The sequence below is a fragment of the Triturus cristatus genome, chromosome 7 (genome assembly GCF_964204655.1).
Source record: "Triturus cristatus chromosome 7, aTriCri1.1, whole genome shotgun sequence".
In the NCBI taxonomy this organism is placed as follows: domain Eukaryota; kingdom Metazoa; phylum Chordata; class Amphibia; order Caudata; family Salamandridae; genus Triturus; species Triturus cristatus.
In genome coordinates this window covers 521,130,784-521,153,347 of record NC_140590.1, presented here as the reverse complement: position 1 = coordinate 521,153,347, position 22,564 = coordinate 521,130,784, and the positions used below count along the sequence as shown (strand labels likewise).

Sequence of the window (22,564 nt, the reverse complement as noted above, 5' to 3'; positions counted from 1 at the left end):
AGCTCTGTGGAAATCCTCCGATGTAATTATGTGTCCTCTGCATTTAATACATGTTCATTTAGAACCTTTTCAAATCGATCATGTATCTGTTTAAAAGGTTCGATGAAAATGTGGATCCCGCAGATAAGTAAAGTATGTTCATAAATTAATGCATGCATTTTGACTACACTTTTGTGAGCAGTTGTTTAGGAAACTCTTATATTTTTGTAGTTTGTGATCAGCTGGAGCAAACAAAGGCATCACAGTGTAGCTTTGCCAGGAGAATGGAGGTGCTGGTTAGCATTAAATGTTTTCCGTCTGACGTTTTAAACACATAGATGATTCATTAAAAAAGTGTTTGTGGAGTGGTAATGTGGGATGCCGATGGCTGTGAATTGGCTTTAAGACCTAGACTAGAGACCTTGTTTGGAACATAATGGCATCAGCCCTTCCATGAATGACTCATTAATGAGGATGGTTATACATTTTGTAAAAGGGTCTTGTTGGCATTGTAAGGTACAGGCCAGGATGTGGTCTAACAGAATTTCAGAAATGCATTATTTAATAAACTACTGTCTAAATGTTCCTCCTGACCCTCTTCCACCCACAACTCTAATGATTGCCACTCTCCACAACTTAAACTTTTGTATATTTTTTTCTAATAGTGCAGATTTCCTTTGCGTTGCTGATCCTATTCTCTTACTACTTCTCTTTCAAAAGTAATATGACCCGGGGAATTGATAGTTGGGTCCAATTTAATTCATATTTTTTCATTGGGACATTAGGCAGGTGGAGCGCAAGTCCCAGTCCAAAGACTAGTTTAACTAGTTAGTTCCGCTAATGGCCAACATGGATGCGGAAAGATACATTTGTAAACGTTACTTGATTATTGGAGTTTTTGCTTCTTGCCTGGATGTTTTATGCCTACTAGTTTTTTCTTTCGGGCTCCGTTTTATGACTAAATGATTGGCAGACAGTGTATTGTGCTCATATCTTTAAACATATTATACATTTAATGTATATCCTTAAAGAGTGAATTGGACCAAGGCACACATGCTGAACGAAAATGTCTTCCTGGAAGGGTTACCATGCCTGCACCCAAAGTGCAAATGGTCCAATCCACTATTTTGCATGGATGTTCTTATCTGTGAACTCTGAAGCAAATTTTACAACTTGCTTAGGAAAGCTTACGAGACATCTTTCTGAAATTTAGTGCACAAATTGCTAAGTGACTACGTGTTTAGATAAGACTGAAAGAGAGACTGGATTTTGTTCCCAATTTTGAATGGGGCCTGCGGCCAAAGAAGTAAAAATGTTAAGTCATCTATCTATATGACTACCAGACATCCTTCTCCTTGCTCTGTGTTTCAATTGCAAACCCATGGAGATGCGTTGAGAAGATAATCTGCTATGACATGAAGCTATAAACCATTTATTTTACTTCATCCATGACTAGAAGTGGAAACGTTGCTCTCAAAAGGAACCTGATGATTGACGTCTGGAATACCTAGACAGTTGCGACTGGATACTTCACCAGGCAGTTTATGGAGGATTATATTGGGCAGAAATCGACTTTGCTCCGCCAAATAGATTGCACTGTGAGGAAGATTTGGGGAAACAATCTGTTAGCCAGTATACCTGCTGTATCCACAATTTCCTGATGTATAATTAGTCAGCAGCTAAATGTCGGAGGAGAAACAATGTGCCCCAGCAGTGCAGTGACGGCTCAAGGTGTGCTCCCACTCACCCAAATGCATGTGTGGGACAACCAACCGAAGTGACATTTTAAGAGCCACTCGCCAAAGGTTGCATATGGCCTCATCATTTTGTATTATTCCATTTACAAAGTTTATTGGCTAACATTTGTGTGGCAAACGCTGTGCATGTAGAAAATATTAGATGAGAAAAGAGTTGCAACCACATCTAATTGTACTCTGTTGTTTGCTTGATAGGTGTTCCTCTTAGACATAAGGCTGCGGGTTGCCTGGATGCGTCAGCAGTATTTTTCCCATAGAGACTCAGTATTGTGTAATTTAGGAAAATACTTTCTGTTTTGGAGGAGGGTGGTGACAATCATTCCATTTGCATGCATCAGTTGTCAGAGTGCAGCTTAGCAGTTGGGTTCCTACATGAGACTAATTGGTAATGGGTATGTATTATAGCTTCTTCCTTATCTTTACTTCTCAGTTTATCCTCTATTGTTGTGCAGTATTACAGTTGTTTACTTTCCATACTAAGCATTTCTGTTTTCATGCATTAGTGCCTTCTAAAATATAAGTCTGTGATTGATTGTACATAAATAACCCTGAATCGTAACAAAACACCCTTTTTCTTTTTCTAGGCCTATGAAAGGCGTTTCCCAACCTGCCCATTGATCCCCATGTTTGTAGCTAGTGACATTGCCAGTGAAGTTAAAAGTGAGGATGGTGCAGTCCATGTCGTGGAGCGCCGTTGCAAGTTGGATGTGGATGCACCAAGGCTTTTGAAGAAGGTAATCACTCTTCTGAGAGCGTCATTTAATGCGCAGCTTTCCTTTTTGTTCTTCTGGAATGACACTGGCGTTCTTTATATATTTCCAGATTGCCGGGGTGGATTTTATTTACTTCATCCAGAAGAATTCTCTCAACAAGAGAGAGCGCACTTTGCACATTGAGGCCCGCAATGAGACCTTCTCCAGCAGGGTTGTAATCAATGAACACTGCTGCTATACTGTAAGTTCTGGGTTTGGCATGGCTGTCAGGCCATGGAATGGATTTAAGCGCTTATTCTTTCTCTTCATAGACATGCTTAGTGGTAAATGGGGTCACCGTACAAAAACTCCTACATAACAGAATCTGGATAGTTATAGACCTTAACAGGATTCCCTGCTGTGTGTCTGTACTCGAGAACACTTCAGATTCAAAACTTCCCCTTAGAATTATGTGCACAGCCTGCCATTGTCCACCTGAGGTGCACCACCCTTCAGAAGCCTATCTATCCAAGGCAAGCTTTTTCTGAAATGTAGAAAGAAGTATGCTTAAAACAGTCCATTTAAAACTTACTTGTGTAATATGAAATGTAAAAACAAGTAAAATCTGCCCATTATTGAGGTAAAAATACTGCTTGATAGTCTGTCTTCGTAAAGCTATGAAATAAGACTGTACCTTTTCCAAATCCAGGAGCTTTCACTACCCAGAATGCACTTTACTGGAAGTTGCATCCTGCAGTCAGTTCATTTTTCCAGTTTGTGCAAAAAGGGTCCTAGAACACCTGAAGGTTTTAACACCTCTGTGTTTAGAGTTTTTTCTCTGTAGAAACCTTTTTTTGCATCTTTACTCAATGGCTGTAGATGGCATCTATCAAACAGACCTGATTTTCTGAAGATGTCTTCTAATTTTCTTTCAAAATGTCTTCACTCTTTGTGTATCTTTGTGTAGAAGAAACAGGCAGTCTTTAACCCACACAAAGCCTGTGGGGTGTGCTTACACTCTGCTAATTCAACCAAGGAATGCAAGTCGTCCCAGAAATTGTCCAAAAGGTCATTAAAGCTAGAGAATGCAGCTGGTTCAGTGGGAAGCTTGAAGATATGATTGTGATAAAAAGAGAATATCATCCAGGTAGCTAAACCTTAAAAAGATTTTCCCACTCAACCGATTTGGCACTTTCATCTTCACAGTCGAGGGAATGGTCATCGCTGTTGAGATATGGTCAACGTCAAGCATTCAAGGCTGACAGACCATGAGTTGACAGTGAATCCTTCACCTTCAAATAGGCACAGAGAACAGTTGTAGTCATGTAAGAAGCACCAGTCGACGTCGAAACAGGTTCCATCAATGTATAAACATTCTAGACTTTCTCCACTTCACCTGCGCCTTCCATTCATTCTGTCCAGTCGATGTTTTTATTCCATTCACTAACACTAAACTCTCCTCCTATGACTCGAAGGTCAAATCTAACGTTGGCACAGTCTTTGTTTACACCTATGGCTAAAAAATAGACTGAGGCTTTCTTAATGAGACGTGTCACGACTTCTAAATATATCAAGTTTGTGATGCCATTTGAGGACGCAGTGCAGTCTCCTTTGGTCTCTCACCTACCTCTCCAAAAACGCACCATACCATTGTTAGAGTACAATAGTTTAGCCCGAAACCAAGAAGGGTGTCAAGACAAAAACCTATAGCACATTTGGGAAGTATGCCTATCCCTCCAGTAAATCCGACATCTGCAACACTGAAGATCCAATTTCCCCTTCTAGAAGCCCTCGATCTCCAGATAAACGTAAAAGTAGAAGCTGATCACTGAGATCTAAGTCCCCATCAACATCTAGGAACAAATGTTATTCTTGTTACATACCCAACTTCTCCTGCTGCCTCTCCTATAGGGATACCAAAGGGGATGATGGACGAAGCGTTTGAGCAAATCAAACACTCGCCCCAGTCAACTGATCTGGGTTTAATCCATCATCATTCTTTAGCTCACTCCACCACCCCAGTTCAGACATGGCCATATGCTAATCAGTCTGGCCCTGTGCCTCATGGGAACAGTCCAGCCCGAACTGCCAAGCCATGTCTTCCCTGGACCGGAAACAAGCATCCTGGGACCGGTTTCGGGTTCATAACCCTCATCAGCCAGGCTATCTTAAATCCAGTGGCAAAGTGAGCAAGGGACCCACGTCTGGGCATACCCTGCCAACTTAGGACGAACAAAGTGATACCAAAGGGGATGATGGACGGAGCGTTTGAGCAAATCAAACACTCACCCCAGTCAACTGATCTGGGTTTAATCCATCATCATTCTTTAGCTCACTCCACGACCCCAGTTCAGACATGGCCATATGCAAATCAGTCTGGCCCTGTGCCTCATGGGAACAGTCCAGCCCGAACTGCCAAGCCATGTCTTCCCTGGACCGGAAACAAGCATCCTGGTACCGGTTTCGGGTTCATAACCCTCATCAGCCAGGCTATCTTAAATCCATTGGCAAAGTGAACAAGGGACCCACGTTTGGGCATACCCTGCCAGCTTAGGGCGAACAAAGTGATACCAAAGGGGATGATGGACGGAGCGTTTGAGCAAATCAAACACTCACCCCAGTCAACTGATCCGGGTTTAATCCATCATCATTCTTTAGCTCAATAAAAGAGCTGCATAAGACAATAGTTATAAGCTAGCTACTCTAGTCTAATGTTTATGAATACCAATGAAGATCCTAAAATGCATAAGAAATAGTCACTTAAATGGCAGCTTTCTTTACTGAGAAATCAAGACTCATCAATGTTGAACTGTATTCTAGGAAGGCTTCCTTGCTGTCCTATTGGCTTGTGCTCCCCCGGCCCTCTTAGATCAGCTCGAACCAATTAGCCTGAGCACCAAGAATAATGCCTCATGGGGTACCTTTACTCCCTTCAGCGAAAGAGACATCAATAAGATTCTTCAGAGTATCAACCCATCAAATCATTTTAGTGACCCGTTACCACCCTCTGTCTTCCAAGAAATCAAGGAAGTCGTCATCCCCCTTTGGACAAAGATTATCAATGCTTCACTGACTCAAGGTACGATCCCTGATTGCCTAAAAGCAGCTCATGTTTCACCTATACTAAAAAAAACTAATGCTGATAGTGCCGACCTTAACAACTCCCGTCCTATCTCCAACATCACTACTCTGGCCAAACTCCCTGAAAAATGCGTCCAATCACAACTTTGCGCTCACATTGAGAATTTCCAACTCCTAGACCAACACCAATCTGGCTTTCGGAGTGGACACAGCACTGAATGGGCTCTCATTCACGTTATGGATGACATTTTAAAAATAATCCACCAAAATGAATCTTGCCTCCTAATCCTCCTTGACCTTTCCACTGCGTTTGGCACTGTAAATCACGACAACCTCTTATTTATTTTGTAGCACATTATGGGTCTCTAGTCTGGTGTTGCAATGGTTCTCGTCCTTCCTCTTTCACAGATCCCAAAGAATAAAGGTGAACCACTCCCTATCCCAGCCCAAACCAGGATTCATGGAGGTCCCACAAGGGTCCGCCTTATCTCCCATACTCTTCAACTTATTCTTGGAACCACTAGCTAATGCACTAAATTCAATTAACATTCCCTTCCATATGTACGCAGATGACACGCAACTCTACCTGAAAATCTGCACCCCGGAAAATCTTGTATCACTCAACACTACCCTCATGAATACTCAAAACTGGCTAACCAAGAACCACCTCCTACTCAACACCTCCAAAACCGAATTCCTGCTCATTTTTCCTCTGAATCACATCCCCAAGTTAGACCTCTGGATGAACCATCTCACTGCCTTCAACTGCTCCCCCCCACATTATTGATTCAGCCAAATCTCTCGGAATCACCCTGGACAAGCGTTTAAATATGAAGATATATATCAGCAAGGTGTGCACGGGAGCGAATCACCAGATGAGACTACTCAGGAATCTCAAACCTTTACTTCCAGAAGCTGACTTCAAGTAGGTGGTCCAAGCGCTGGTTTTGCTGAGGCTAGACTATGGCAGTGCAACGCTCTGTGGCCTCCCTAAATATACCTTGGCCCCACTTAGGGCTGCATTGAATGCTGCGGCCAGACTGAATACAAGCACAAAAAGAAATGCGCACATTTCCACAGTCTTAATCTCTAAACTTGCTGCCTTTTGAAGCAAGAATACAGCTAAAGATTGCCTGCCTGTCTCACAAAATTCTTCATTTCAAAACCCCCAGGCATCTAGTCCAAAAGCTAGAATTATCTGGAGATGGTAGGCCCTCAAGTAGTGCTAACTCCTTCTTCCTGAAACCACAGATCTTTCGCAAAAAGAGAACTTGTCAAAGAGCGTTCTCCGGCTCCGCCCCAAGGATTTGAAACTCTCTCCCTCCTGAAGTACGCAGAATCACCTCCACGGTTGCTTTCAAATTGGAAGTAAAAAGATTAATTATGAACAAGTTCTTACCTTAATTGGGTTTGGATCATCTGCTGTAAGATACTGGACTTACACATTTTACGTCTTGAATTGATTTGCTATATCTCCTTAATTAATCTTTTCTTTCCCTCCACGATTTAGCTATTTTTGAGCTATTCTGATTTTCTTTGATTCGCCCTTTGTAATTATTTTGTTTGATATGTATTTGACGCCAGTAGATCCCTGATAATCTTCCCTCCCTTAAATCTGATATCCCTCGGAATCATGTTCGTGCTATTTAAAACTTTATAAATACATTTAAAAAGTCTAGATTTTGCTGCGTGGGAATCTTCCTTGAAATCATAAACAACCCACCTGTCTTCCCAACTGGTTGATTTAAGGCATTCATAATTCAGTTAATATTCCTTTAGGATAAAATTCCTATAATTTATCATTGTTCAATTACTACTTTTAAATTACCCCATTATAGCGATTGACTGAGGAAGAGGGAAGCAACTACCAGTAAAGTGATTTATGGGTAGTGTAGGAAACTGGGCTTGTTGGACGTGGCCCTTTTTGGCTAAAGTTCCCTAAACGTTTTGCCTTCCCCCTAGACCTTTTTTCTGACATGGTGTTGCCAACTTAGATGCTTTGGGCACTTTGCCACTGCTGATCAGTGTCAAAGTGCAAGTGCTCCCTGTATAAAGTAGAATGGATTAGTGATTCCATGATTGGTATATTTGTTTTTACTAGCAAAGTCCCTGGTAAAGTGCACTTTCTGTGCCAGGGCTAGTAACACAAATGCTACTCGTGGACCCGCAGCACTAATTGTGCCACCCACACAAGTAGCCCTAAAGAGAGAACTCAGTGCCTGGGCGCAGTTTGCTAACTGCCATGTTGTCCTGACAAGTGCACCCACTTGCCAGGCCTTAGCCTTCCCTTTCCATGCACATCAGACACCCCTATGGTAGGCCCAAGGTACCCCCTACGCAGGGTGCAGTGTCTGTGAAAGGTAGGACATGTACTGAGATGTGTACCATGTCTTAACAGTGAAATACTCTCCATTTCGTTTTTCACAAGGCCATCTTGCCCATAGGACAGAATGGGGAAGGCTGTGTATTATGCTTCCAGCCTATCTTCCCATAGGTTTAAGAGGGAGAGGTGAAGTTTAGTGTGCCTGAACTCACAATTTAACAAACCCATCTTTTTGTGAAGGTGGTTTTTGAATTGTGTGTTTAGAAACCACGCTTTTAGAAGTGGCTGTTTTTCTTGTTATAACAACTCTGTGTCTCTGCCTGGTTGTGGATTGACTTCTTTGAATGTGATAAGATCTGGGAAGTGTCTTGACCCAGGGGAGGGGTAGGTGAGACAGCAACAGGCTGACCTGCATCTGGAGTGTAGGGGGGAGGAGTAGCTCCTGGAGGTGAAGAGGCCTGGGCTGCCGCCGTAAAACAATGGCTCCATCTCCTGCGGAGTGATTGAGGAACCAGACCCTCACTATCAAAGGAAGAAGGTGTCTGAGAAAGTGGATTTCTGTTGCAGTAAACCCCCCCCCTTTTTCTTTTGTTGCCAGACTACTGATGCTCATTGACTTGATGTGCTCCGGGGCCCTGCCAATCAGGACACCAGGGCCTGTGTTCTTTCTCCAAAACAAAACCCAATTGGCAACTCCCTGGTAAATGGTAACCCATGTACCCAGGGCCCAGGGCACTGTGACCAGAGAAGGCTCCTAAGGGCTGCAGCACCAATTGTACCACCCTTAGGGCCCTGTACCTTTTCACAAACACACTGCCTTGCAGGCTGCGTGTCTTGGTGCAGATCAAAAGTGAAGAGTCGACATGGCACACATCCCTGTGTGCCATGCCTACCAACCACTGCCCTGGGTCAATCACCCCTCTAGCTGGGTGCACTATGCCAGTGGTGAGGGCACAGAGGCATGAGCCCTGTGCCCCTACAGTGTCTGAGTCCATTCTCAGACATTGTAAGTGCAATGTACCATTAAAGAGTATATGGTGCTGGGAGGTTGTCATTACGAACTCCACAGTACTATGATGGATAAACTGAAGTCTGGGAAGTTTGGTATCAAACTTCTCAGCACATTGTACCCACGCTGATGCCAGTGTGGGTTTCAATGTAAAACACACGACGGAGGGCATTTTAGAAATACCCCCTGAACTTGACCCACAACCAGTGTCCCGACGGAGTGGCTGCTTAGACTGCCACCCACCAGACATGTTGCTGCACCCCTGGGTCAAGAGCCATCCGCTCTCAAGGGCCTGTAACAATGCACATCCTGGGACGTGGTGCTAGATCCCCTCCCCAAGGATGGGCAGGGGAAGCTTCAAAGGCCTGCCGCCTTTGTGAGCTTCTCCAGACCACTTGCTGTACTCAGCAACTGGTCCCCGCTGGTTCCACCCCCCACTTTGGGCAGGAGAACCGGCGGGAAAAATAAGTGAGGAAGAGAGGTGTGCCCACCTCTGCCAACTCCACCCCTAAGGTGGGGGAGGCGAGGTGAAGCACAACCTTGATTCCCCGCCATCTTGAGGATGGGGGGACCCAGCCAACCAGGGACAGGCCCCTGCCCACTGGAGAGTGGCAGAATAGGGGGTGTACCCACCCCAAGGAAGGAACCCATTGGTCCCTGCCCTTTACCTACCTGTAACACCCCCAAATTTAGTATTTAGGGGCACCCTGAACATACCTTCCTTCCTCAGATCCAGCAACCACAAGAAAACAAGTACGAGAAGCCGTGCAGAGCTAACAAGAGGACGACGCCCACTGACTTGGCCCCAGCCCTACAGGCCTGTCTCCCCTCGAACCTGCTCCTGCGAAACCCCGGCGTGTCCAGCTGCCAGCAACCTCAAAAACCACAGAGGACCTGCCTGCATTCACTTTCCAAGCTGTTTCTCCCGTGAACACCGGACGTATTTTAACTGCAGCTTCTGGTGCAAGCCAGAAACCGTGAATCCAGCACACTCTGCACCCGCCGAGCCTGGCCCATGTTTGAGTAAACAAACACCACGAGGAGGTCCCCCCAGCGATCCTAACCCGAGATCCGGTGACCCCTGACCTGCCTCAAGCCTCCAGACGACACCTGCAGTCTCAATCCAGAGGACCCCCCCCCCCTACCGCGACCAGAGCGGGTTAGAAAAGCCAACGTCTAAAGGCACCCCTGCACCCGACGTTCACGGCCTTGTGTGCCCAACCCAGCGGTGCCTAACCATCCCTCTACATCCCAACTTACCCCTCGAAGTGGTGGCCACTCCTGGAAGATCCTCGTCCCCGAGCCTGCAGTGTTTCTTTGTCCCGGAGAATCCCTATTGTAATTAACAGGGCACCCGACATCAAAACAGCACCCTGCACTCGACTGCCCTAGCACCGCTGAGGGTGCCCCTTTTGTGCTAACTTGGTCCCCAACTTACCCTGAGCTTAACCCTTGGAGCTTTGCTCCCACAACCCTGTGGCCTGCTTGCCAGCCGCCACCAACCAGAGTCCCCCTATCCTCCATAGGATAACATTGGGCCTCCACACTCTGCACCCGGCCGCCCTAGTGCCACTGGGGGTGCAACAGCAGTGCATCACTGACCCTGGGAGACCCCTGAGGCTAACCCCAGAGCCCTAACTCAAAAGACCGATTACTTACCTTGAAACCGATAACTCATTTTTCCTCATGGGATAACATTGACACTTTTTCTCCCAAAAAGTGTCGACTTTTGAAAACTACAAATATTCCTTAAAAATCAGCCAAATAACCAAAACGCATTTTCTCAACTGTTTTCAGGAAATGTCCCAGTGCTGAATCTAGGATCCAGCACTGAGTAAGAAAAAGTATCGATAACATAACTTACCTGCTAAGTGAATTTCCTCTCATAGTATAAAATTGGTGATTCTATGTTCAAAAGTTTTTAAGTGTCATCTTTTGAAATACAAGAATATTCTTTAAAAATCGTACAAACTACAAAAACGTAATTACTTACCTGTTTTAAGTAGTTGTCCCAGTGCTGAATCTAGGAGTCCAGCACCTGATTACAAAAGTAACGCAAAAGTAACTTACCTGCTAAGTGAATTTCCTCCCATAGGATAACATTGGTGATTCTTTGTGAAAAAGTTTCTGTCAACTTCTGAAATGCAATAATAATCTTTAAAAATTGTACCTTTAACCAAAACGCATTTACTCACCTGTTTTCAGGAAATGTCCCAGGGATGAATCTAGGATCCAGTTCTGTGGTAGCAAAAATAATCTGAAAAGTAATTAACTGCATTTTACTTAAAAAGCCCATTCAATTGAATGTACTATGCCTGCAATGTGTTGCAAACTGCTTACTTAAAACTGTAACAAAACCAGTACAAGTTACACTGCAATTTTGAACTGTGTAATTTACTACTGAAAAGTATATTTATGCTTACCTATAACAGGCTTGCTTGGTTCTAGAAATAAAACAGTATATTTTTTTACACAAAACAATTGGCCTAGAGTTCAGTTCTTTAGTGAGTGGATTCATTTGCTGACTGAGTGTGTACATCAAATGCTTTACACTGTCCTCTGATACTGCCCGACCAAGGTACCACTTTAGAGAGTAAGGTTCTATCTAACTAGACGACACCGTGACGGACGCAGAGAGACGCCGCCGGTTATCGGAGCTACAACTGAAGAAACGGGCCCGAAAAATAATAATACGGGGAATAAGGAACGTATCAGAATAAGCAGCCCAGGTCCGTAAGAAACATGGAGGAAAACAATTAACGGCCTTCCGCCCCTCAGTTTCATTAAACGCAAGGAAACAAGGGAAAACGAGGATATTCCACGGATAGAACTAATTGGAATTCGGAATTAAAGAATCAGGAGTCATCACGGCTACCTGGGTTCACGTCTCCCAAAGTATTTTAGTGGCCAACTACCAAAAATACATGGTGTGTTCTCCACAATAGAAATACGGGAAGAGATTTTTCAAATACGGGAGTTGAAAAATAATGTCTGGTCTTGAAAAAGAAGGCACAATTTGATCAGTCCTTCGAAACGCGTCGACGCCCTCTAACGAAAATCCACAAATTCCATCTATTGATGGACAGTAGACCTTGATGTTGTATATTTAAACACCCTACAAGTTGGTCTAATTGTCAGTTGTGAATGTGGTAATCAATGACAGATATTTTTGTCTATTGGTTTTCTCCCTGTGAAGTAACGTGGTAGACAGTAATAGATAGGATTATTCTATATTGTGTGTTTTTTAACTTTGCAGTTTTTATATGTTTTAATTGTGACCAAATGCAGTAACAAAGGTCTTTTTGAATTTTTAACTATTGTCGTTTGACAAAACACTATGTGTAAAGTTTCTATAATAAATTGAAGTGAAAAGAATTTGTTTCGTGACGTGAGGAATTTGTATGCCAATACAGATAAATACATGAGTGATTGAAGAGTAGGAGTGAATGTATGTTGAATGACAGCTAAATTAGCACGGGATTCCCCCTTCTTTTTCTCCCAGAGGACATCTTTTGATTTTGTTCTATCTAACTTTAACCTCTGCCAAACCTCTGGCGACCCTTGGACTCTATACACACTGTTCCTCACTTTGGTGCAGTATATATAGAGCCAGTTTCTTACAAGGTGCCACTGGCATGGAGACTCCCAGAACTGATTTAGACAAGGGTCAGTGCCCCCTGAACACAAAGACTTCAAAGACATTTAGGGGAATAACTATTGAAGAACTGAAACCCCTGAACGTTGGACTGATCAAGACTGAAAAGGATTGAAACTACTCAAGAGGAACCTCTGCCAAGGAAGAACAGCTGAAGAAACTGAAGAAAAGGACTGACCCATACTGTGTGTTCTGGGGCTGGCCTGCAGTTTGCTGCTTTAACTAAGGAGAGGCTAAGGGACTTTGCTGTGTCCCCCTGCTTGAAAGGACTTTGCTGTGTGCTGTGTCCCAAAGTAACTTGTCTCCAAGGGCCCGAGGAGAGCTGGCTCCCTGTTGTGGAAACTCAGGAACATCAAAGTTTCCAACTGTGTCTCAGCGGCGTTGTGTGTGTGTGTGCTTTTTGCAACCTAAGGCCTTCGTAAGCATTGCATCGGGACTGTGTGGCCCGAAGCCCATCCAAGTCTCAGCGACGCTGTGTGCGTGTGCTCTTTGCAGCCTGAGACATTTGTAAGCATTGCCTGGGACTGTGTGACCCGAAACCCAACGAGTCTCAGCGACGCTTTGTGCGTGTGCAGCCTGAGACTGCTGTGGGAGTCTGTGGTGCTGGTTGGAAAGTGCCCCGTGACTGCAGTGCCCCCGCAGCGTGAATCGTCAGCGCGGCTGTGTAGCCGTTTGTGGCCCGAACCGTCATCGTAACGGAGGCTGCGGATCGAGATCGCGCAACCGGTCCGAGCCGCAATGTGCTGAAGGATTTCGTCAAGCTAAGGAAGTTGTGAGGTAATCGTGATGGTTGTTCGCAAGAGGAATCTGCCCAAGATCGTCAGCAACGGAGAAGGCAGCGCCGTAACCTGTCCGGCTACAGCATCGCCTGCATCGGAGCTGCATCGACATCGGAAGCGCCCTGCAGGACGTCTGACGAGTGGTGAGAGAGAGAGAGCGAGGCAGCGCATCCCCCAGGTAAGGCTTGTACTCCGGTCGGGAGTCGCAAGCGTGTGTGGCCTGGGGAGGAGCAGGAGGAGTACCGGAGTGCTGCCGTCTCTCTCCCATTGCATCACGTTAGACGCGCTGAGTCCTTGAGCGGCCCGAACCTGCCCGGCAGTACCGAGGCTGCCCTTGGAAGTTCAGGATTGTTGTCTGTGGTTGGGGCCTAGTGGCTAATCACGTTGATTGGCCTGGTATTATTCCCGCATCACGAACTGCCTTATTACTTGCATTAGGGATTGTATTATTCCTGCATGACGAACTGCCTGATTGCGTGCATTGAGGATTGAATTATTCTTGCATTACGAACTGCCTTATTACTTGCATTAAGGAGTGCGTTATACTTGCATTACGAACTGCTTGATTACGTGCATTGAGGATTGCATTATTATTGCATTACGAACTGCCTGATTACGTCCATTGAAGAATGCATTATTCTAGCTTTATGAACTGCCTGATTACTTGCATTGAGAATTGCATTATTCTTGCATTACGAACTGCATTAGTCTGATGATACGAACTGCATTATGAACTGTATAACATTGCATTAGGACTGCATTTGAACATCGTGAACTGCTCATTAATACCGCAAGAACCAACAAGTGTTTGTTGGCCTAATAACCTGCAAAGTGGAATATTACGAATACGCATATGTTGGATCTCTATCATGTGGTCTTACCGTATTTTTTTTCTTGATAAAGATACTGCGATTTTCATACATCAGTGTGGTGTCCATTTGTGGTGTTATCACTGTGTCACTGGGAGTGTGGTTGCAAATACTTTACACATTGCCTTGAAGATAAACTTCGCTGCTCGTGCCAAGCTACCAGGGGGTGAGCAGGGGTTATCAAAGAGGGTGTCCCTCCTTTCCCTGACTAGAAGCTAGGGTCCCTATTTGGACTAAGGCAACTGCATCAGCCAACTAGAGACCCCCAGTTCTAACAGGGCTTTTGTTGCAGTTATCCTCCCACTTTTTGCCCCCTTTTTAACTACTAGATGCTGATTTTCAACTCTGAAAGTGCACTGAATCCTGCTGAACAGACCACTGTGCCAGTGCACCTAATCCAAATCATGGTGTTGTATAATTGTGCTAAATTGGCTAAGGACTTTAGCACCCTTGTAAGTGCCTAGTAAGTGATACCCTAGGTACCTAGGGCATGTGTGCTAAAGAGTGTCCCAAAGGGCTACGGCACACCTTATGCCATCTTAAGGGACCCACATACAAATTTCACACACACTACCATTGCATACTGTGGGACATGCTGTAAACCATGAGTGAAAACATGACTGGACACACTCCTGTGTTTGTAATGCCAAAGTCATTGCATCTAATATATGTAAGTCACCCCTACAGCAGGCCTTTGAGCCTTATGGTAGGGTGCATTATATTTTATGTGAGGACATATCTACATGAGCAGATATGCTCCGGTGTTGTCTAGTTCTATTACTGGATATTGAAAGTGAGCAGGGAAGCCATATTAAGGTATGTACTGGACACTGGTCAAAACGAGTTCACAGCTACATAATGGCTTCACTAAAACATATGGTGCTCGGTACCAAACACCTCATATTAATAAACCCACACTGATTCCAGTGATGGATTTATTAATACATGTACCCAGAGTGTATCTTATAGATAGCCCCTGAAACCTACCAGCCCTCTAGTGTGCTGGCTGACTGGTCCAGTCCGGCCTGCCACCACAGACTAGTTTCAGACCCCCAAGGGTTAAAGTTCACGTTCTCAGGTGGTCAGAAACAATGCCTGCTCTGAAGGGAGGTGTTTTACACCTCTTCCAGGCAGGCTGGAAAATTAGCATTCTGAGGCAGGGAGCTTCAAAAAGCCCACCACGTTTGGTATGCGAATCTGACTTCCCGCAGTAGTAAGGGGATGCCAACCCCCTGACTAGGGCCCCTTTGGCACCAGGACAGGCGGGATAATTAGTAGTCAGGTGGTCTACCTGAGGTGGATATGAAATTTAAAAGTCCGCCATCTTGGTGATGGCAGAATGATAAATTCTGGGACAGGGTTATGCCCACTTCCCACATGAAGTGGTCATATAGTGGGCGTAGTGACCCCAGGGGTAAGTAACACATTGGCTACTACCCTACACTCCACCAATGCTCCTAAATCTAGTATTTAGGGGAGCTCCTGGCACCAGGAAATCAGATTCCTGCTTACCTAAGGACATCGAAGAGCCGCAAAAAGCCAGGACTGTGTAGAAGCAACTGACTTGGTGCCAACCCTGCTGGCTTGTCTGCTGTTCCCACCAGATTGCGCTAAAGGAGTCTTGTCCTGCAGCTGCTGTGCCTCCAAAAGCCTGGGAGGACTGCCTGCCTTCAACAAAGGAACTCCTGTGGAGTAGCGGAGCTGCTTCCCTGCATCCTGACGGCACTCCAAAAGAATTGTAAGGACTCCAGACCGCCGCAAGCCCAACACTGAAAAGCACCACTGCACCCGTGCCCCCGAGCCGGAGTTGAAATGGGCCAGTGGTGCCAGGGTTGTCCCCCTACTCTCCAGAGTCAAAGCCCAACTTGGGTTTGCCCACAGTGGACTCAACGATGCCGCCTGCAGCCTCTACTGTGAGTGTGTCCGGTGACGAAAACCTGACACCTCAGAACACCTCTGCACCCGGCCGCCCTGTCTCGAGGAGAAGAGGACCAAAGGTGTCCCCAAGCATTGTGAGGCCTGAGCCCCCTTGTTGGTTCAGCCTGACTCGTCTCCAAGTCTTAGCTTGCAACCTCTTTGCAACCGGACTGTTTAGTATTAAAGTGAATGAGACACCTGATGCCATAACACACCTCTTCAACTGCACGGCACAGAGCCTCCCGAGGTGACCTGCTGGTGTGGCCTTGGACCTTGCCCCATACTCACCTTAAGACCTGGAGATTGGTCCCATAGCTCGCCGTGAAGTGCCCGAATGCATTACATGTTTTTCCCCCATAAGATAACATTGGGCACCCAATGCTGAAAAGCACCTCTGCACCTGGCTCCCCCACTGCCGCCCAAAGTGACCTATTTGTGCTGCCTTGGACCATGCCCAATATTCACCTCAGGTCCAGAAGATTGGTCCCATAAGTTGTTAAGTGCTCGAATGCAGTACATGTTTCCCCCCCCAATAGGGTAACATTACCGCTCGCAAAAATTGCACTGTCAACTTTTGAAAACTGTTAAAAATTCATAAATTGAAAAGTACTTAGCTGATTCTGATGCTCTTGGTATCTAAATTAATATAAAAGTGTGTGCTATTTTTATGAATTGGTGTCAGATTTCTTTGAGTGTGTCTCACTTGCAGCAAGTGAGACACACTCAAAGAAATCTGACACCAATTCATAAAAATAGCACATACTTTTATATTTGTGTGGGCAATAAATGCTTAGCAGTACCCTCTGACATACCTAACTGCTCGCCCACACTTTCACAGAAGAGAGCATTTGGGGTGTCATTGGGGTCCACTATATAAAGAGCCAGCTTTCTACAGGTAGTAGAAGCTCCTTGATTCTTAAAGGGACAGTTGTTTTTTCCACAGCTTTACAATTTAAGCCTGCACTTTTCCCTCCGTGATAGATGTAAAATGTTTTACATTTCAAATGCTGTAGAACACACATTTGTAATAAAAGGTGTTGCACCGGAGGACGACATGCAGCAGGGAACTGCTCTAATGTATATAACTTCAATGAAGATTCCTACAGTGTAGAACTAGGGCTACAAGTCATTTCATTTAGCACATATTTTAAGGAATACAAGAGCATAAGTGTATCCTTTAACCTAAGTGTGCACACATGACTCTAGATCAAATTATTAAACTTTTCCTGCCAATCAGATTTAGGAAACTTTATCTGCTTATCAGTAGCTGTTATTAGAACTGCTCTTGACATAACATTGATGAAAATGGTTGACATCAGCGCTTTCTTCAGGATAAATGTTTCCATTAATGATGCATATTTGTGGAGAGTGGTGTAACAACTGTCCTTCCTGCCTTAATGTGGGCATTATAGTGTTACCGAGTGTTAAATGTAGTTTGAGTGATGTGTTTAAGTCAGGCAAGTGTCTTTCCTTCAATTTTCTAACAGTTTAGGTTTCTTCATATCTCATAACACTGGTCTTGATTCACAAAAAAGATTAATCAAGTAAGTTTCTTACAGTTTTACAGAAACTCAGAAAAAAATAAAAGCGCTTGCATGATAATTGCTGTGGTAAAGGATACAAGGGACATGGTGCGCCTGACAAAGTTGTTTAATTTATTGCTGATTGCTTTACCAGTTTGAGAAGCAGACTCATCACCTGCCTTTTATTTGATTGCTTCCTGAGCTGATGTTGCTTTTCAAATTTTTGGGGATTCTATGCCAGGACCTGGAGGTGAGGATTATGCCACACTTACTTTGTTTATTTTAATGCAGCCTTATTTAATATAAAACTTTATGTTTGAGGCATATGAGCTGCAGATTACACACTATGCATAGATCGCCATCTGGTGTTGGGCCCGGATGTTTACACTTGTTTTTGTCCTGGAAAGTCTTTGGAAGTCACGAGATAGGTGACTCCTCCTTAGGATGTTAGTGCGCATGGGCACCGGCTCCATCCTCAGATTGTTTTTTTCCGCCATCGGGCTCGGATGTGTTTCTCGTGCTCCATTTCGGAACCGTTACCGATTCCATTTTGACGCGCAATCCTTCACCCTTTCTACGGTATTGTCTCGATTGCGAACCCTACTCGTCGCGCATCTCTCCAAGTCAAAGTCTTCGATTCCGGTCGTTGACGAAGGCCATTCAGGCCTACCTGGTCCTTACCATCTGGCTCATGGAAAGGACGCCATTCAAAAAGTGTCCTCGATGTGGGTCGAAGTTTCCCCACACCGATCTGCATGAGGTGTATGACCTCTGCTTGTCACCGGAGCACGAGGCGAGAGACTGTCCAGCTTGTGCCTCTTTCCGCTCCAAGAAGACCATTCGGGATCAGCGAGCTCGGAGGACCATGGCTCGCTCGTCAACAGCAATCCCCGATGACATCTTCCAAGAGGGCGTCGATGTACCAGAGCCGAGCGGATTGAAGAAGGCCTTGTCAGCGCTTCCGAAGCCGATGACTCCGACGTCGAAGAAATTACTCCGGCGCAGAGGGTCGTAAGTAAAGACGTCGACCCCGACCTCCTCCATACAAAAAAGGCTTCAGTCACACCTTCGCCTTCGGGCCCAGGTGCACACCGACACACCGCTTCCCACGCCCTGCCTTCGGGCCCAGCAAAGAAGCCCACCAAGCCTTCAGGCGACTCGGGCTCGAGTCAGCCTACGTCCGGTGCCGAAACTCAATCTTCGGCACCGAAAAAGAAACCGCCCTCCTCCTACGTGTTGACTGCTGCTTCCAGCTCAAAGCCCTCTATACCAAAAACAACAAGCACCAACTTGCCGGCACCGAAAAAACACTCGAAGCCGACCAAGAAGCCACTCCCCAAGAGTTCAGACACACACTCTTCGGAGCCGAAAAAATTATCCGGACCCAAAAAACATTCAGAGACTGTAAAACACGGGTCCAAACCCAAGGACACACCGGAGTCGATGCCTAAAAAGTCCTTGGAACCGAAACACTCGGCGCCGAAAAACCAAGATTCATCAGAAGAGCTTTTTCGACCAGATCCTGCACAAAAAACTCTGGTTAAAGACCCTAAAACTGGTCATTTGGCACTAAGCTCCAGGAAAAGACCACTGGACAAACCTACACCTGCTCCACCACCTAAAAAGAGTGACATTGCCACATCCCCTCTTAGAGTCCCTTCTCCACCTCCTCCTCCACCACCTCCTCCCCCCCCCCTCCCCCACCACCTCACTCTCCTACACCAGTAGACGATGATGACACCTGATGACACGGGGTGGGTGCGGACGATGTGCCACTAGGGGATCCCAGCCCACCTGGTTCCCCTGACCCTTGGAATAATACACCTGATGTCCCAAATCTCCCGCAAGACAACATCTACCCCTCTAGGCCTTCCCCAACAGAGGACACCATGGGCTTTGATCCGCTCGTACAACAAGCTGCCCAGTACCACGGAGTCGACCTACACACAGACCCCGTCGAGGAGGATTTCTTGTTGAACACTTTTGACACCACACAAAGGTCCACATCTACTTTGTTACAAGAGGGGGGGCAGGGGGGGCTGATTTAACGAGGTCCACTGTACAAGCCCCAAAAGTCTATGTACAAAACAGGGTACAAAGTTCCTCTGGCACGTTGAAGAGATACCTAGGGGGTGAATGAGAAGGGAGGACAAGCTGGTCCTCCACTTGCTTCCGGGTATAGTCAAGGGAAGAGACGAGAGGGGGGGAGATTCCTTTCGTGGAGCTAGAGCTCTCACACACCCAGCGAACTAGGTGTCGTGCTTCATCATATGAGCTTGCCCCTCGTCAGGTCGGCGCTGCAATACCTGACGGGCTCCCAAAACCGGGGTTCTTTATCGGGGATCTATTGTTCCTGCCGGTCGGTGCATGGGGGTGAGGGGCCTAGTGTGTGTAGATGTGAGTGAAAGTGGATTAAAACAGGTCAGTTATTCCTAGTCGATATTTATTCAGAAGGTAAACTGCCTGATTAAAATGGTGTAGAGTGGCTATGTACTAGAGATAAGGTATCTAGTCGTGTAGCTCTACTCTAAGGATCAACATGTTTCATGCCTTGTACGTCAGGAGGATCAGGGCACTTCTTCAGGATCAGAAAACCTATCTACACTACGTGGTGAGGTGCATTCTACATACCACGTTCTCAGGTCCATGACCTGAAAGGTAAGTAAGAACTAGTTAAGCATGATAGTGTGTCATGGTTTTATAAGTATCTCTTGTATTGTTAATGCTAAAAAACATTGTTGTGAATTCGTGTAATGGGGGTGTTATCACACTCATATAGTAGACTAAGGTCACGGTGCCCACAGTAAGATCAAGTTCAAAACCTATACCGTGAGGTGCCTATGTGAGCTGAGCACGATAATTATTGAAGAATTAATAGTAAAGATTAAAACCTAATAAAATATCTCATTCGAAGGCTAATTGCGAGAGGGGAGGGGAGATTACATTATCTTGACACACCTAGCCTGTTACTTAAGGTTACTAGCAACAGTCCTGGCGGTAACATAAAATGGACACCGTTTGGGTCCTGTAAAACAAAAGTAATGGTCAAGGCTGTACAACAAGTACAACTGTAGTTATCAGTAACGAGAAGTGTGCGGAGAGCCTACCAGGGGGAGAGCGCTAATGCTAGGTGCATGAGGGGAGATTTAACGACCCGTGTTGGTCGGATCCCGCTCCAAACCAACCGGGTGACTGGGGCGACGCACCTGAAGAATCCAGCCGCGCGTCAGGTGTTCACCGGTCGGGTCGGGAGGGACAGAGATTGCACATGGGGGAAGTATCCACCAGAGCAACCAAGGTAGAGCTCTCCGAGGTGGGGGGCCGAAGTCCGCATCTGAAGTCTAGATCAAGGAGACGGGAAGTAGGAAAGCACTTACCCGTGTAGAATCATGCCAGTCTATGTCACCTACCCTACCGCCAGGAACCGGGGTGGTACCAGGTAGGAAGTACGGCGGAAAGATATACTGCGCATCTCTGCCGGGATAGGCGTCGTGACGTATGGGGCGTGCAACACGCAAGGAGCGTCGTGTGAGGCGCTCGCGTATGGCAAGTAATACTGAGCGTTCCCTATTGAAGCAAATGTAGATCGTGGCGGCCATATTGGTAAAGAGTAGAACGCCGTGGTTCTCGTAAGTAATAAATATAGTGGATATGGATAAATCTTCCACAATGTCAATAACCAGCGGGAGCTGGCTATTGGTTAACCCGTGTGATGCCGGGTAACACAGTGCAGAGCGATATGAATATTTATTGCAACTGAATTCCACATCATCAATACCCAACCGGGAACTAACTAAGGGTAGTCCTAACGCCACGTAACACCGCAGGGAAGAGTGTTGTGGGCCCCAAAGTAACAATGTATGAGCATATAGAGGTCAAATGACAAACATTAACTACAGGGGGAGGTAAAGCCATAAGTCCCTTGACATACAGAAACTGGAAGACCCACTCAATGGTTGTTCAGGTTATGGTTAAGGGAGTAAGCCCCATGGGATATCATCGTTGAGTCCCTCAATGTGGGAGGATAATCTATGTACCCATCTCTGGAAATCTGTGAATGAGATTCATATACAATCCAGTGTATTGAATCTGGGGAATGTTGAGCCTCAGTATTGTGTCTGTACATTTTAGTTGTAACTCGTTGGCAGCGTATGTTACTCCTATGTTCAATTATGCGGGTTTTGACTGGTCGCATGGTCATACCTATGTATTGCAAACCACACGGACAGGTGATCAAATAAATGCACTGTCTAGTGTTACAATTGGTATGTTTTTGGATGTGCCAGTTAAAGTTTGTTCGCAGGTTAACTTCTTTGGTTATTGTCGTATATTTGCACACTGTGCACATGCCACAGGTGAAGTGTCCTTTGACAGGTGGTAAACCTCACAGATTTTTTTGAGTAGAACTAGTGCGAGTCTTGGGTCTCGTGTGGATGAGGATGTCTCTTAAACTACAGGTTCTCATGTATGCAAATCTTGGCTTGGGTATCTGCAAACCCCCTGTATTTAAAATACTCCAGTGTTTTAAAATGATCTTTGTGGTAGGGGCTGAATTGGGTGTGTATGACGTTACACATGTAATTAGGTCAGTGGGAGGTTTTTGGTGAACCTCTAGTAATGACTCTCTAGGGTTGTTTCTTGCTCTCGTCATTGAGTCATTGATTACTTTAGAGGGGTAACCTCTAGACATGAGATTGGTAGCCAATCTCGCTGATTCCGTTTTGTAATCAGTGGTTGTTGTGCAATTGCGTCTTATGCGTAGGAACTGGCCAAAAGGTAGGTTGTCTTTAAGGGCTCTAGGGTGATGGCTTTGATATAAGAGTAAGCTGTTGCGGTCAGTTGGTTTCCTAACCAAGGAGGTGGAGAGATTCCCCTCAGTCAACATAATGTTCAGGTCAAGAAATGCAACACTGGTCTCTGAAATTGTGTGGGAAAATTTCAAAAAGTTGTTCTGATGATTAATCCATTCCACAAATGCAT

At 45.5% G+C, this 22,564-nt stretch overlaps 1 protein-coding gene across 3 annotated transcripts in view; it reads left to right on the top strand.

Moving 5' to 3' along the window:
• The window catches only part of SEC14L1 (SEC14 like lipid binding 1), a 360,792-nt gene that overhangs the window by 145,884 nt on the left and 192,344 nt on the right, over positions 1-22,564 (top strand). For all 3 annotated transcript variants that reach the window (XM_085616893.1, XM_085616894.1, XM_085616895.1), the window contains 2 exons: positions 2,321-2,470; positions 2,559-2,690. In XM_085616893.1, the coding sequence (XP_085473019.1) occupies positions 2,321-2,470; positions 2,559-2,690 (282 nt within the window). The remainder of the gene's footprint in view (positions 1-2,320; positions 2,471-2,558; positions 2,691-22,564) is intronic.